This window comes from Sinocyclocheilus rhinocerous, unplaced genomic scaffold (genome assembly GCF_001515625.1).
Source record: "Sinocyclocheilus rhinocerous isolate Xijiao unplaced genomic scaffold, SAMN03320098_v1.1 scaffold161, whole genome shotgun sequence".
NCBI classification, from domain to species: Eukaryota; Metazoa; Chordata; class Actinopteri; order Cypriniformes; family Cyprinidae; genus Sinocyclocheilus; species Sinocyclocheilus rhinocerous.
This window is the reverse complement of record NW_015627226.1, coordinates 458,848-475,019: the sequence shown is the minus strand read 5'-3', so window position 1 is coordinate 475,019 and position 16,172 is coordinate 458,848. Positions and strand designations below refer to the sequence as shown.

Genomic DNA, 16,172 nt, shown 5'->3' with positions numbered 1-16,172 from the left:
CTTTGTCTGCACAGACGAGCACAGAACACTATTTAGATCTAAAATAAACATGCAATTTATTTCCCAGCTGTTTACCTTCACAGACATAACCGACTGTTTTTGTAACTCATGTGTGTTTTTAACGTAAACTTGTTTGTGAATGAGAACTTAGTTTAGTACTCACATGCTGTGACAGCCGCTTTCTGTGCGTGTGCTTCAGATGTGTGCACTCAGAAAACGTATATCAGAAGTTTAAACTAATCCGGTTTAAAACGCATGGTTTCAGTGCGATAAACATGATAATCAGAACCAAAACAGATGTTTTTTAGCAGGTACGAGCTGTAAAGGCACAGCTCTATTCTGGAAAAGGGGGCGGGGAGCAGCAGCTCATTTGCAATTAAAGAGACAGGCACGAAAAACAGCGTGTTTCTGCTTCCACTCAAAATAGGCATTTTCAAAATGATCTGTGGGATATTTTGAGCTGAAACTTCACAGACTCGCAGAGGGACCCGAGCCTATAAGGCCGGGACGTCCAAATGATAGAACCTGGCAAAGGTGGACAGCGAGGCCCAGCCGGCCGCCACACAAATGTCTGCTATGGACACACCACTAGACTATGCCCAAGAGGAGGCTACATCTCTTGTGGAGTGTGCTCTTACTCCTATGGGGCATTGTAGGCCCAGGGAGGAGTATGCTTGTGCAATAACATCAACTAACCACCGAGAAATTATCTTTGGTGCGGCCACCGAAGCATACAAAGAGTTGTTCCGACTGCTTGAATGCAGCAGAACACTCAATGTAAATTCTCAGAGCCCAGAAGTCCGTAGGTCTGCTGACTGTAGCGGCTCAAAGGGGGAACCCTTAAGGGCCCTCAGGACCGTGGGCAGATCCCATGCAGGAACGGTAAGGGGCTGAGGTGGATTAAGCTTCCTGGATCCCTTAAGAAAGCGAACAACCAAGTTGTTTCTGCCCACTGACTGTCCTGCTATAGGATCGTGGAAAGCTGCTATAGCTGCTACATAGACCTTGAGCGTGGAAGGAAAACGGCCCTTATCCAACAGCTCTTGGAGGAAGGACAATATCACCGATATGTCACAGGAAGTTGAGTCTTTGCCGCGTGTTGTGCACCAGGCGGAGAAGACGGAGGTATCTCGTAGATGGGGCTCTAAGCCTGTGAGGTAGTATTTAAGACACTCTCTGGGAGGTTTGTAGGTTCCCATCAAGAGCCCATAGGTGCAGACCCCACAGCTCGGGCTGGGGGTGCCAAATCGTCCTGTTCGCCTGAGAGAGAAGGTCTTGTCTCAGGGTAATGGGCCAGGGGGCTGCTATCAGCTGATTCCTCCAGAGCGGGGCCACTAGGAGGACCTTGCATTTGTGTTCCCTGATTCGCCTGATTACCTGGGAGCAATCGAGGGAAAAGCGTAAAGGAGGAGGTTGGGCCAGTCATGCGCCAACGCGTCCATGTCCTTCGAAAAGTAAGTTGGGCAATGAGAGTTGTCTTCTGAGGCAAAGAGGTCGATCTCTGCCCTGCCAAAGATCTCCCAGATTCTTTGAACCATTTGCGGATGGAGCATCCACTCCTCTTAGGGGACGTTGCTCCGAGACAGCATGTCTGCTCCTTGATTCAATATGCCCGGCACATGTGTTGCCCTCAATGAGCTCAAGTTAAGTTCTGCCCATTCCAAGAGGCGCTTTACCATCTCGTGAAGGCGCTTCGAGGTGAGCCTGCCGTGGTGATTTATATAAGACACTACTGTCATACTGTCCGAACGGACCAGTACATGGTGTCCCTTCAGGTCTGGTAAGAAGGTCTGAAGGCCTCGACATAGTGCCAGAATTTTGAGGTAGTTGATGTGTACCCATCCTTCCATGTCCGACCAGGAGCTGAAGGTCGATCTGCCCTCGCACAGAGCTCCCCAACCCGTATTGGATGCATCTGTCGAGACAACCTTCCTTCTGTGGACAATACCCATGGTCACACCCCACTCGAACCACTGAGGATCTCTCCAAGGGGCCAAATCTGCTACGCAGGCCTGGTTCACCTTGACTCGAAGGCGTCCATGACTCCACACCTGGGGGGTAACTTGCGGTTTCAGCCAGTACTGTAGGGGCCTCACGCGAAGCAGGCCCAACTGTAGCACTGGTGATGCGGATTCCATGAGGCCTAGCATATTTTAAAAACGTCTTGAGAGGGCAAGAGGCTCCAATTTTGAAGGAAGCCGCCAGCTGCTGTATGGCCAGTGAACGATCTGGCGCAACCATCACCCTAATTTGGGTTTAGTCGAAAACTACCCCCAGGAACGAGATTCGTTTGCTGGGGGACAGTGAGCTCTTGGCAAAATTGACCCTGAGTCCTAGGCACTCCAAGTGGCTGAGGAGGAGGGATTTGTGAGATAGTAGCTCAGCCTCTGACTGGGCTAAAACGAGCAAGTCGTCGAGGTAGTTCAGAATGCGGACACCCATCTTTCTCAGAGAGGAGAGAGCTGCATCCATGCACTTCATAAAAGTGCGAGGAGCCAGGGACAGTCCGATGGGGAGGACCGTGTATTGATATGCCACTCCCTCAAAAGCAAGAATCGTCTGTGATGTGAAAGTAAGTTTTTTTCAGGTCCAGAGAGAATAACCAGTCCCCTGGGCATATTTGCGAGAGGATCTGCTTCAAAGTGGTCATCCTGAACGGCAGTTTCATGAGGGCGCAGTTCAGGTGCCTGAGATTGAGATCCCCTTTTGGGGATGAGGAAGTAGCGGCTCTAGAAGCCTGACTCACTTTGAGCTGGCGGAACCGTCTCCACCGTTCCTTTTGCCAGTAAATTCATCACCTCGGAGTGCAGGACCCGAGTGTCCTTGCTCTGCACTAAGGTGGGAACCACGCCGCTGAAGTGCGGGGGTCTCCAAGCGAACTGAAGAGAATAACCTCGTTCTATGATCCCCAAAACCCTATCTGACACTCCGGGGATGGCCCGCCAGGCCTTGGCCCACAAGGCAAGGGGTTGGGCTGGTTCGGGTGGTGGGTCGCCGTGAGGGGACTTGACACTCGTGATAAGTGAAAGAAGAAATTTTCTCTGTTTTTGAGAATGTTTGTGTTTTATTTTGCCTGCTATAACAGCAAATGGTTGTGTGGGCGCTTTTTGAACGGGCCCAGCATATACAACAGCATTTACAACAAACATACTGCTGTCGGCACCCGGAACTGAACTGGGTGCTTAGAGGTATAACAGAGGCTGTTTGAGGGGTGGTCCGGCTGTAGTGAGACTTTGCCCCTTCCTCTTCCTGTCCCGCAGATCAGGACAATGCCTCAGCGTCAGCTTGGGCCGGGGTCCTTGGCGCTTCGGGAACGGGTAGCGTCTGTGCGGAGGTGAAGCTCTCTGCAAAGCCATCGACGGCAAGTCCAAAAAGCCCCGTAGGGGAGACCGGAGAGTCGAGGAAGGGAACCTTTTCTGCCCCTTGATCTCAGTCAGGTTTAGCCATAAGTGGAGCTCCAGCACCACTAGACTGGCCATTGACCTCCAGCTCCTTGAAAGCCGTGGGGTCAGGTCCGGACTCGTCCATGCAGTGGAGGAGTTTGACCTGAAAGACCTGGAGCCCGGCCATAGAGTGAAGCGCCGAAGTCGCCTGGCCAGCTGAGAAGTAGGCGCGTCCAGCGAGGTCCGAAGTAGTCATACACGGCTTGGATAGCTGGGAGACCTTAGCCTTCCATCCGATGGCAGTGGGCAGGCAAAGGTGCGCGGCCACTGACTCATCCAGTGGAGGCAGCTTCTCGTAGCCCTCCTCTTCAGCGCCGTCGACGGAGGTGAGGGCGGATGAAGCAGACGTACAGAGGCGAGCAGAGTAGGGAGCACGCCATGATTTTGTGAGGGATGCTGGTCTGGGTGGGAAAAGAGAACGGGAGAGTCATCTCTGCGTGGTGAGCGTGAGGCACGCGGGGCTTGAGCCGGCGTGAGCTCACTCGCATCTGGGCACTGTGTTCTTCTTCCCCGCTGTTTCTTCCTCATAAGCTCTTGGGAGGAATGAAATGCGAGGGCGCGAAGGGCGAAGTCACTCTCTGAAAAGAAAGCGATCCGAGCACGCAGAAAGGAGAGACTCATGTTCTTGCTGTGAGAACACTCCATCTCTGTGAGAGTGGCTTCTGCGTGGGACTTACACAGACAGGAAACGCACTCTGAGTGGCCGTCATCAGCGTGCAGGGAAGTTCTGCATGAGGCGCAATGATGGCGCGGCATTTGCAACAACACTGCAAATTTGCTCTATAAAATTTGCTTTTTTAGGCTCGCTGGATGGCGGCAGGGGACGAGCTGAGTCAGCCTCTATCTGCTGCTAAGGTGTGTCAACGGCGAGTGGCTTCAAGTCTCTTAGATCAGCGAGGAGATGATTGTCGTCGCTGAAGGAGAATTAATCTGAGGATTCTGTCAGAATGCCCACTTATATGGTCAGATGGCCCCGCCCATTCTGGCGGGCTCTAGTGGGCTTCGTGGCCATAGGCTCATGCAGTTCCGCTACCTCATCATTGAAGTGGTCAACCAATCAACCAATGGCCGTGCAGTTACACTGCATTATTAAAAGGGCTTCAGTTATCGGAGAAAGGAGTTTTCCCCATAAGCGTCTAGCGACGCAGTACGAGTGAAGTATCGATAGGGAACTGTTTTCTATTTGAATATATTTTAACATGTAATTTATTCCTGTGATGCAAAGCTGCATTTTCAGCATCATTACTCCAGTCTTCAGTGTCACATGATCCTTCAGAAATCAGTCTAATATGCTGATTCGCTGCTCAAGAAACATGTACTATTATTATCAATGTTGAAAACAGTTTTTGCTGCTTAATAATTTTGTGGAAACCATGACAGACTACCATTCAAAAGTTGGGGTTAAGTAAAAAAATTTTAATTAATACTTTTATTAGCAAGGATGCATTAAATTGACCAAAAGTGACAGTAAAGACATTTTAATATAATTAAAACTGTTCTTTTAAATTAAGTATTACTGTTTTTTGTTGGTGAGCATAAGAGACTTCTTTCTTAATGATTTCAACCTTTTCACAAGTAGTGTAATTATAATAGGAACCATCTTTGGTCTCTTAATGTTCTGTAGGCTCTTCAGCAGCTTTACTATGACCCTGATATGGACAAGAAGAATGTGGCCCAAAAGTGGCTCACACAAGCCCAAGCATCACCACAAGCCTGGCATTTCTGCTGGGCTTTGCTCCAGCCAGACAAAGTAAGCAGTGGGTTTGACTACACCACACTTTAAAATGTATGAATTTCATTGCATTACATTCATAGTTCTTATTTATTTGGTTTCAAATTAGGTTCCTGAGATCCAGTTCTTTGGGGCAAGCACATTGCATGCTAAAATCTCCCGCCACTGGTCTGACCTCCCGCCCGGTCAGTTAGACTCGCTCCGCTCGCAGCTCATTGCTCAGGTCGGCCAGTTTGCATCAGGGCCTAAGATGGTGCTGACGAGACTCTGTGTCGCTCTGGCCTCTTTGGTCCTTCACGTCCTACCCGAAACGTGGCCGACGGCAGTACCAGACCTTCTGTGTGCCTTCCAAACTGGAGAGGGTGTGACGGAGGCTGACGGTCAAGCCCGATGCCTCGCGCTTCTAGAGCTTCTCGCCGTTCTGCCCGAGGAGCTTCAAAGCAGCAGGATCCCGGCCTCTCGGCGTTCCCAGCTGAGAAGCGCTCTTGCTGTGGACTGGAGCTCGGTCTGCTCCCTGTTCCAGCAGTTACTACAGCGGCCGGACGCACCCTGTCCGGTCAGAGAGCGGGTGCTGAGATGTGTGTCCTCCTGGCTCACGCTGGGCATCGCTTTAAAAGACAGCGAGGGGTTGCTGGAGAGTTGCTTTGCTCTGCTGAAGGAGTCTGAGCTGTTTGACACAGCTGTAGAGACCATCGTCAGCATCATCTCACAGCCTGACTGTCAGAGGTGAGATACGACACAGCAGTATGTACTGTTAAAATAAGCACTAGTTCCTGTCGTATATTAATAGTTCAGTCTGTTTCCCTGAGCATCACACTATTTCCTTTCTCTTGCCAGATCAATGTTTAAATTTAAGATTTATGTATTTGAATTGCATAGGAAATTTCCATCCATTTGGATTACACAGTTTTAACATAAACTAACTTATATAAATATGAGGTATATTTGTCAGTAATACATAAATGAAACATGTAAGGAACAGGCAAGATTTCTAACAAACTGAATGTGTTTTAAATACAAAGTAACCAGGTTTAAATATAGGTTTATGTCACCAAAAACTCCAATTTGTTTCAATCTCATACATTTTAACTAACTGATTATTGCTTGTTTAACAACTTGTCATATTTTAACCAAGTTCATACTTTTTAACTGAAAAAATTTAGTTGTTTTCACAATGGATTCACAATAGATTTGCAGATTTAAGCAATTTGAATAAATGCATTTTGAATATGATTATTTAAATAAAATAAAAAAAGACATAATAATAAACTATACCATGATTTTTTGAGTGCAGAAATCTTACCCGTCTTATTTATGTATGACTGACAAATATGCATCACATTTTGTCATGTTTATTACTTTATATTAAAACTGTTTAAATGGATTGAAATTTAATATGTAATTCAAATACATAAATCTCAAGTTTAGGCCTAAATATAATGAGCGTATTATCTGTCAGACAGACAGAAAGTGTTTGTGAATTGTACAAAAAATCATAACCTAAAAATCGTAAAATCTAAATGAACTTATTTTATTTAGAAATATTATTTAATATCTCTGAATTAACCTAAATATATTCATTCATGAGTTAAATCAGGTAGAAATGGCTCTTTAAGGAAACAATTGCAGGTTACCACTGTTTATAGTGTTTGTTTTATGTATAGGGGAATTTTTGCAGTAAAATTGATAGATAACTGAACAACATTTGAACATATTCTGATAAAATGTGCATAGAATTTGATGCATATTTTGTTGCCATAATGCCATAGTGTTGTTCAAATGCCAAAACTGATAAGGTCATAATTATTTTCATATTAAGGAAAAATAGCAGACATTATAAATCTACACCTGTATACTACTTTATTACATAATAAAGAAAATTTAATTGAAGCACAGTAAAAAGCAGTCTGATAATATTTAGCATGAAAGATTAATATTCCTTTCGAAATGTGCCATAAAACAAATGATTCAAACAACATTCCTGCAGTTCGTGTATGTTTTTTCAAGAAATTAACTAATTTTATGCACAAACAAAACAATATTGTGCATGCAATATTGGCTGATAATTGATGATTGGCTGATAATTAATGATAACTGATTACATTTTCCCTTACACAAGGAAACTAATTACAAGTAATTGTCAATTGACAAATTTCAAAACCTTGGTGCACAGAAGGTTGTGTAAGAAATACTAATTTTGATAGTCTGTGTTTGTGCGTGTGGAGGTTTGCAGACAGTCTGCTGAAGGTTGTTCCTCAGGTGCTGGGTCTTCAGGAGCAGCTAAAGAAAGCAGTGCAGGATGGAGATATGGAGACATCTCATGGAATCTGTCGCATTGCTGTAGCTCTGGGAGAAACGCACTGCAGGTTGGACATAATGACTTATATGCATCATTAATCTCCCATTAATAACAGTCTATGTGACCTCGTATGGCCTGGGTCTATAAGAAGGCCAGTTCATCATCTGACTGCCCTTGTCTGTTTGGTGAAACCTTTTTCCCTCTCTCTGTCCCTCTCAAACTCCCCAGGACTCTTCTGGAGCAGGTGGATCGCTGGCAGGGCTTTCAGGCTCTAGTGAGCATGATTATGTCCTGCACAGGAACACCTGGACACTATCCTGTGGATGAGACCTCCAGCTCGCTCACACTCACATTCTGGTACACCCTACAGGTACAAGACCACCCCGAAAAATCACTCAAGTTGGATGGCAACTGGTGTTGCGTTGACTCAACTGGAGCAGATATGATGTTTTGAGTGCCGGTGGTGTTGAATTGACTGTTTGTTTCAGGACGATATAACATCATTGGATGTTGAGCGGCAGACGCTCTATCTACAGATCTACAGACCTGTGTACTTCCAGCTGGTGGATGTTCTGCTGCAGAAGGCCAGTTTCCCCAGAGATGAGGACTACGCCACGTGGTCCGCAGATGACAAAGAGCAGTTCAGGACCTACAGGTTAAACTAGATTTTTAAGAACAGTTCAAAATGCAAAATTGTTTATTCACTTTTTTAAATGTTTTTAAGGGATACTCTCATCAAATGGAGGAAAGATATAAATAGAGTCAATAATCAACAAGTGGAAATAATGGCATCACAGATTACAATTGGGTAAAGGAATATTCTTGGTTGGTTACCGTAAAAATTCATTTCCATGTGTCACTGTTTTTCTTTAAAAAGATAGATAAAAGCAAAAATAGTGAGGTGCTTACAATGGAAGTGAATGGACCCAATTCATAAAATGCAGTGACAAGACATGAACAGGTTACATGTTTATATAAGTTTAGTGTAAAAATCATTTACTAATCTTTTATTGAAACCGTTCTACAGCTCAAATAATGCACAGGTTTTAACAGAAGAATTCATGTAAGTCATTGTATAAAATTATATGCTTCACATTTCCGCTTTTAAATTCTCCTTAAATTGGCCCCATTTACTTCCATTTTAAGTGCCCAAAATGTATAGACTTTAAAATATATTCTGTAGGTTTAGTTAATTCTATTCCCTAATACATATTTTGAACATCTAATATATAATATCTAAACTATCTATACATTTTTAAGATTTAAAATTTAAGAATGAAAATTGATTAACCCCATAAAGTATATCTTGTAATATATTTTGGCATTTGAGGGTTTAAACTAAATACGGTATATTTTCAATTTGAAAAATATATTTATTTTCTTCAGCCATGCTGTTTACAGTATGTTTATAGCATATAACTGAAATGTATTTGGGCAAATGTATTTAGTATATTTAAGTTATCAGTGCATCATTTTGTAGGTCCAATATATGGAAAATGGTCTAAGATGAATTATACAACAAAGTTTAATACACCAATACTTATTGGTGCCCTGAAAAACAGCATTAATATTACAAGGCAGGCTGCTTAAAAATACTTCTAAAAAGTGTTTATTTCTTTGAGATCCATTCAGTCTTCATTTATTTTTCATTTGTATCATAATGCAATAATAAGCCAGTTTAATTGGATTTCAGGGTTGACATCTCCGATACTCTGATGTATGTGTATGAGCTGCTGGGCCCAGAGCTCCTCAGAAACCTGTATGATAAACTCGGCACACTGCTGACAGACACAACACACCCCTCCTCATGGCAAGTCAGTCCTAATGTTGCACTGTCTTATTAATACAGTGTATATGTCATGTCTTATATTGAACAATATCTCTGTGTCATCTCCCTCTCTCCCGTGGAGGATATAGAGGCTCTGCTGTTTGGGTTTCAGTCCATTGCTGAGACAGTAGATGTCAGTTACTCAGACGTCATTCCAGGACTGATTGGTCTGATTCCTCTCATCACAGCAAACAATGTTCAGCTGGCTGAGACCATCATGTTCACCATAGGTACACTCATTCATTTGTAAGCATAACTTGCAAATGTATTCTACAAATCAGGGTTTCTGCGGGTCTTAAAAAGTCTTAATTTGCCCTCCACAAATTAAGGCAATAAAAAAGGTCTTAAAGGGGTCATATGATGCGATTTCAATTTTTCCTTTCTCTTTGGAGTGTTACAAGCTCTTGGTGCATAAAGAAGATCTGTAAAGTTGCAAAGACTAAAGTCTCAAATCCAAAGAGATATTCTTTATAAAAGTTAAGAGTCAGCCACGCCTACCTAAAACGGCTCGTTCTAACACGCCCCCACATATCTACCTCACTATGTGGGAAGATTTGCATAACGCCGCCCAAATGTTCACGCAAAGAAAGAAGGCGTAACTTTTATTCTTGCTGTAGTATTGTTGTTGCCGCCGCCATGTCGTGAAGGCTCTGTGTTTCGCTGTGAAAGCTAAACTAAAATAATGTTCTTTTTAGCAACATCATATGACCCCTTTAAATTGGAGCAGAAAGTCTTAGATTCATTAAAGGGGACATCGGATGCCCATTTTCCTCAAGCTGGTATGATTCTTTAGGGTCATCCTGAAATATCTGTAACATACTTTGGTTAAAATTCCTCAATGGTCGAGTAAAACAACACCCTTTTTACCTTTTCAAAAACAGCTCTGTTCACAGTGACCTGTTTCGGTGCATGTCTCTTTAAATGATAATACATACAGTCAGACTCTGATGCAGGATGACAAAATAACCTTATAAAATTCATACACTATACGTTTAAGTACATAGTGCATAAGTAAATAGTGTATAGTGCATAATTTGGGACACAACTACTGATACAATAGATGCTGTGATTCAGTTGTTTTCATGGTGAAGTTTAATTCTTAGGGTTGGAAGTCATTGACTGCTGTCATGATTTCTTGTAGGCTCTTTGGCCGAGTGGTTGGCCGATCATTCGCTCATGTTGGCGAGTGTCCTGCCTGTGGTCTTGCATGGTCTGTCCAACCCGGAACTGTCCGTGGCTTGTGTTTCTGCTCTGAAGAGAATCTGCCGAGAATGTCGACATGACCTCCACCTTCACGCCAGTGACATCATGGCCGTCTCACAGGTTTAAAAAAACATTTCGCCTAGAAGTGCTACAGTTGTAGCAAACCAATGTCAGTGAGTAATGTACAAAGCTCACTGTGGTCTTTTTGGTCTCAGGCAGTGCTTGTCAAAGACATCCATAAAGTAAGTCCAATCCATTTGTGTTTGATTAGTGTTGGTAACACTGTAACTGTAACCTTACACTAGTAAAAATAAAAAACAGGATTACACTGTATAATGCCTAACCCCCTCTAAGCTTTTAAAAAAAGAGTCACACCTTGGCTATTCATGGACATTTTTGACCGGGGAGACAGTAAGAGTGTAACTTGATGTAAAACTAATGTTCTTGATGTAGTATCAGAAAAATTATGTACTTCTTTTGGGATTTTAGGTCATTTAGATATATTACATTTCTCTATTTTTACCATCATTTGTTTAAAAGTATAGTTTAAGCAGAAATGAAACTTCAGTCATCATTTACTCACCCTCAAGTTGTTCCAAATCTGTAAAACTTTCTTTCTTCTGTTGAGTACAAAATAAGATATTCTGAATAATGTTGATAACCAAACAGTTGACGGTAGCCACTGACTTCCATAGTATGGAAAAAATATACAATGGAAGTCAATGTCTTGAATATCTTCTTTTGTGTTCAACAGAGACTCATACAGGTTTGAAACAACTTGAGGGTGAGTAAATGATGACAGAATTTTTTGGGTGAACTATCCCTTTAAAAACAAATAATCAAACTTATGGAACTTCACTGTAGTAAAATCTACACTTTTATACAATGACTCTAAGTAAATTGAGAATGTATCATGTATTTGAGCATGCCGGGCCAAAATCATGTTATGACAATAATGGCCAGTATATGTAGTAGAAATGATTTTGACATTATCCAGCTATCATTTGTCTTTTTTTGAAGTGTTATTTTTTTCAGTAATGCTTACCCAGTGGGCAAATGATGTTGAACAGACATCAAATTGACATCAAAATTGACGTCAAAAACAGGTCAAATATGCAAATAAAACTGATATCAAAAACACGACATGACATTGATTTGGTGTAAATTGAACGTCAAAAATATTGGCCATCATATACATTAAAACAATTTCAGTGTGGGATTAACTTCCTATTTTCACCCAATTACCACTGGAATAAATTGCTGTCCAAACTTAATTTAAAATGATGTTACGGCATCTCTGTCAAGACTAATATTTGACGTCAAATTGATATCAAGCTGCCTGCTGGGTACAGACTTAGACTTCCGTTCATTTCACTCTCTCTGTCCGTGTAAGATTGTGTGTGTGTGTGTTTTGCACTATGGATGTTTAATATTCTCACCCCTTCATTTCTGTGTGTGTGTGTGTCTGTTCAACATTGTGACTGATATGTAGATTTTATTTAACACATTTTTTAAAATTGCTGTGTTACCGTCTTTCTCATTACATTTTGACAGAGAACAGCCAACCTAGATTATTCTAACAAAGTTTTTGTTGTTGCTGTTGTTAAGATTGCATATCTAAAAAAAAAAAATCCTAGATTGGGGAAACCATTTTTTTTTTATTACATCATTCAAAAATGACTGAAAATCTTATAAGCGTAAACAGATCATTAGTTCAATTTGAAATTTTGATTATATATTTTTCATCTGTATTTATATGAATGGACCGGACATGAAGCTGATCGTGCTTAAGAGTCATTTCACAGTGGGATTGACTGTAAGTCTTCTGTACAGAGTCCTCAGTGTATGTGGATAATGCAGGCGCTGGGGTTCCTGCTCTCAGCCCTGCCCAGTGACGAGATTCTGGGGAAGCTGCTCTCCCTGGTCACCCCTCACATCCAGCAGCTAGAGAAACTAGCCAATGAGCCGGTGAGGAGCAAGAAAATTGATTTGTATAGTACACAATAAATATAGTTCCAAAGAAGTTTTTTTTGTTTGTTAAATCCTTATGTCATTCCAAACTTGAATTCAGTGGAGCACGGAAGAGGATATTTTGAAAAATGTCAAAATATAAAGACAATAGTGTCCAGTGTTGTTTTGGATCCCACTGACTTTTCATTGTATAAAAAACAGTTAAAACATTCTTTCAAATATTTTGTGTTCTGCAGAAGAAAAAAAGTCATACAGGTTTGGAATGACATGAGGGTGAGTAAATTACAACAGACTTTTCATTTTTGGCTGAACTGTTCCTTTAAGTTTGTCTACCTCATAACTTTATAAAGCAGCAGTTTAATTTTTACTCAGCATTTTTACTCTCTTTTACCCTTCGATGCAGCCCAGCTCTGCTAATAAGCTTCCTATAGTCCACATCCTCGGCCTGCTGGCCAATCTCTTCTCCACATTTGACCTAAACAAGCAAAGCGAAAGATTGGAGGTCATGAGGCCCGTCCAAACACCGCCACACAACAACAACCCGGTATGACAGCCCATCGAGACTCAAACTCCAATCAGCTATTGTTCATTAGAATGCATGTTTGAATCAAACAGACCCGTAAAATGAACACCCAACAGCTGTTCTGGGCATTTCTCAGGTGGTGGTTGTCCTGCAGCAGGCCTTCCCTCTGATCCAGATCATTCTCAACAAGTGGCTGAATGAACCGGAGGTGGTCGAGGTCAGTGTTTGTGAACGTGTGTGTGTTTGCGTGAGTATATGAAAGATTCACTTTTCTCTCACCTCATCTCAGGCGGTGTGTGCTGCCTTTGAGAAATCACTGAAGACCCTTCTCCATGACTTTGCACCACTGGTGACTCAGCTCTGTGAGCTCATTGGTCAGATGTTCGGCGCTTACCCACAAGCCTCGGCTTTAGACCTCACAAGACAAGTAATGACACAGTCTACTTTACATAATACAGTTATTTGCTTGATGATAGGTCAAGCATCATAAATATCATTTGTTTTTTCTTTTCATGTTTCCCTCTAGTTAGTTCACATTTTTGGCTGTGAGAAGGATCTCTTTTCTCCAATCACTGCTCTGTTGGAGCTGATTACCAACATCACCATATCCATTTTTCAGCTCGGTAAGAGATTAGAATGAGTCACTATCAATATATTAACAATGAGTTCTATCAAGGTCTGAATTTAAAGTGATTAATCAATTCAAATTCTTAGAAAAAGTCAATTAAAGGGATATTTATCTCCAGACGAAAAATCATTTTCATTGATTTTCATTTCATATCGTTCTAAACCTGAATGACCAGCTTGTTTTTGTTCTTGTTTTTTTTTTTTTTTTGAGGGGGGGGTATTTTTAGGTGAACTGTCCCTTTAATGGTATATCAAGTAACTTTTTCCACTATTAAAAGTTTTACCCCTAAAGAAATGAATAGTAAATATGACAAATATTACCAAGTACATGACTGGCCTTGAAAAAGCATGGTGGCTGCTATGTTGAGATCACGTGACCAGCATTATATTACCAATACTATTCACTTTATCTCAGTAATCAGACGCTTTTGTTGGCTAGTGAAATAAATAAAAAATACCCTCAACATGCACAATTTTACGATAATTGTTATGACATTAATGTATGAATTTACAGTCATTCTTACCATAGGAAAATGTTGTTGTAGGCTCCAGAGATCATCCAGATGTGGTGGAGTCATTTATGCAGCTTCACATTCAGGTCTGTGGTTTATTTTTGCCATAGTCTGCAGACTTTAGATGCTAATCTACATATATTTACATACAGTAGATTACATATTTTAGATCAATTTTCATTGTTAAAAAATTACCACTTCTAATTTTTTTACCATGTAAATGTCATGACCTCATGGACTTTGTTTTCCTTTTTGCACCGTTTACCTTCATTGTGTTAATTGTGTCATTTGGTTCAGGTGTGTCTTGTTAATCTTCCTTGTTTGGTCATGTATTTAAGTTCCTTTGTGTTCAGTTTTAGTGGGCCGTTCTTGAGTCGTTAATGTCTGCATGTATGCTTACCTGTATGTTGGGTTACCCTTTTTGGATTACCCTTGTTGGATTAAAGACTTTTGATATAATCTTCTTCATCTTCGTGCTCTCACTTTGCCACTTGCACACAGCAATTTCTGTAATATTTTATTTATTTACTTTTTTAACTCTATTGCTGCTGTGTAACTACCCTGTACAACCTGTTTGCACGTTTTCTCTTGTACATTCCTGCTCATCTTAATATTTATTAAGTCTACAGTATACTGTCCTGTGCATTTTATTTTATTCTTATTTTTGTATCTTTTTTACCTATAAATATACCTATATTTATATATAATTTTCTTGTGTTTGTATTCTTTAATAATTGCACTGTCCATGGAGCGGACCTGACTTACATTTCACTGCTGGTCATGTATTCTCTATATAACCATATATGTGACAAATAAAAATCTTGAATCTTGAATCTTGAATCATTATCACAACGTAGCCATGACAAAAGACGGGACCCAAGAAAGAAAGTAGCAGCATGTCTTTCTTGTGTTTTATTTTTCAGTTTGTCAGTGTTTTTGTTTTTTGTTTGTTTTTTCCTGTCATGGACCATATCACTGCCGTCACCCTGCTCTGCCTTGAGCAGGGAGATCGCTCCCTCGAGGAACACCTGGAAGTATTCCTCTGTCTTATCGATCAGACCATCTTCCCGAACGAGTGCCTGTGCGCGTTCCTGCACGCCGGACTGAACACCGCCACATGTGCACCATTGTCCATGGAGGGTCCTCGAGGCAGCTTTTATGACTATGTGGAGTGGGTGCTGGTTTCCTGTGGATCAGCCTTTACCGTCAGAGCAGCTGACGACAACACCAGCCCCACTGCTAAACCAGTGCCCAGCCAGTCACCACCCCGCTGCACGGAGCGTCTGCTCGCCACCACTGAGAGTGATTGTTTGTTGGACCTGGACTGTGTTTTTCAGTTTGGAGAGGTAGAGACTTTGTTTCCCCTAAGCCTACCTGACTCTCTTCATCTTTCTGAGTCACTGGTCCCGCCCAGCCTCCCTCTCCCACCTCCTCTCCAAATTGCCCTAAGAGGCTTTTTATTTTTAATTGGATTTTGTGCATTTATTCATTCTCCTCAGTCATCAGCCACTACTGTTGTCCAGTCGTCTTCGTCCCCGTCAGTCACCATTGTCCATGGAGGGTCCTCGAGGCAGCTTTTATGACTATGTGGAGTGGGTGCTGGTTTCCTGTGGATCAGCCTTTACCGTCAGAGCAGCTGACGACAACACCAGCCCCACTGCTAAACCAGTGCCCAGCCAGTCACCACCCCGCTGCACGGAGCGTCTGCTCGAGCCCACCGCACGGAGAGTCAGAGCCCACCGCGACGGGAGAGCCATCGTGAAAAGAAGCAACTGAGCCTGACATTGCCCTGGAGCCTGAGCCAATTACCACGTCTGACCAGGTGTATAAGCCAGCAATACCACACGTGCCGAAGGGAGTTCACGTGGAATACGAGGGGATAGATGCAATCCCTGCTCACCCTCCCACCACTGAGAGTGATTGTTTGTTGGACCTGGACTGTGTTTTTCAGTTTGGAGAGGTAGAGACTTTGTTTCCCCTAAGCCTACCTGACTCTCTTCATCTTTCTGAGTCACTGGTCCCGCCCAGCCTCCC

General features: G+C 42.3%; 1 protein-coding gene across 1 annotated transcript in view; it reads left to right on the top strand.

Moving 5' to 3' along the window:
* The window catches only part of LOC107722396 (importin-13-like), a 26,797-nt gene that overhangs the window by 4,995 nt on the left and 5,630 nt on the right, over nucleotides 1-16,172 (top strand). The window contains exons 2-16 of the mRNA XM_016530753.1: nucleotides 5,068-5,193; nucleotides 5,285-5,901; nucleotides 7,401-7,541; nucleotides 7,703-7,844; nucleotides 7,963-8,129; nucleotides 9,168-9,288; nucleotides 9,385-9,532; nucleotides 10,444-10,625; nucleotides 10,721-10,747; nucleotides 12,339-12,473; nucleotides 12,880-13,020; nucleotides 13,136-13,216; nucleotides 13,289-13,426; nucleotides 13,526-13,622; nucleotides 14,172-14,224. Of these exons, the coding sequence (XP_016386239.1) occupies nucleotides 5,068-5,193; nucleotides 5,285-5,901; nucleotides 7,401-7,541; nucleotides 7,703-7,844; nucleotides 7,963-8,129; nucleotides 9,168-9,288; nucleotides 9,385-9,532; nucleotides 10,444-10,625; nucleotides 10,721-10,747; nucleotides 12,339-12,473; nucleotides 12,880-13,020; nucleotides 13,136-13,216; nucleotides 13,289-13,426; nucleotides 13,526-13,622; nucleotides 14,172-14,224 (2,316 nt within the window). The remainder of the gene's footprint in view (nucleotides 1-5,067; nucleotides 5,194-5,284; nucleotides 5,902-7,400; nucleotides 7,542-7,702; nucleotides 7,845-7,962; nucleotides 8,130-9,167; nucleotides 9,289-9,384; nucleotides 9,533-10,443; nucleotides 10,626-10,720; nucleotides 10,748-12,338; nucleotides 12,474-12,879; nucleotides 13,021-13,135; nucleotides 13,217-13,288; nucleotides 13,427-13,525; nucleotides 13,623-14,171; nucleotides 14,225-16,172) is intronic.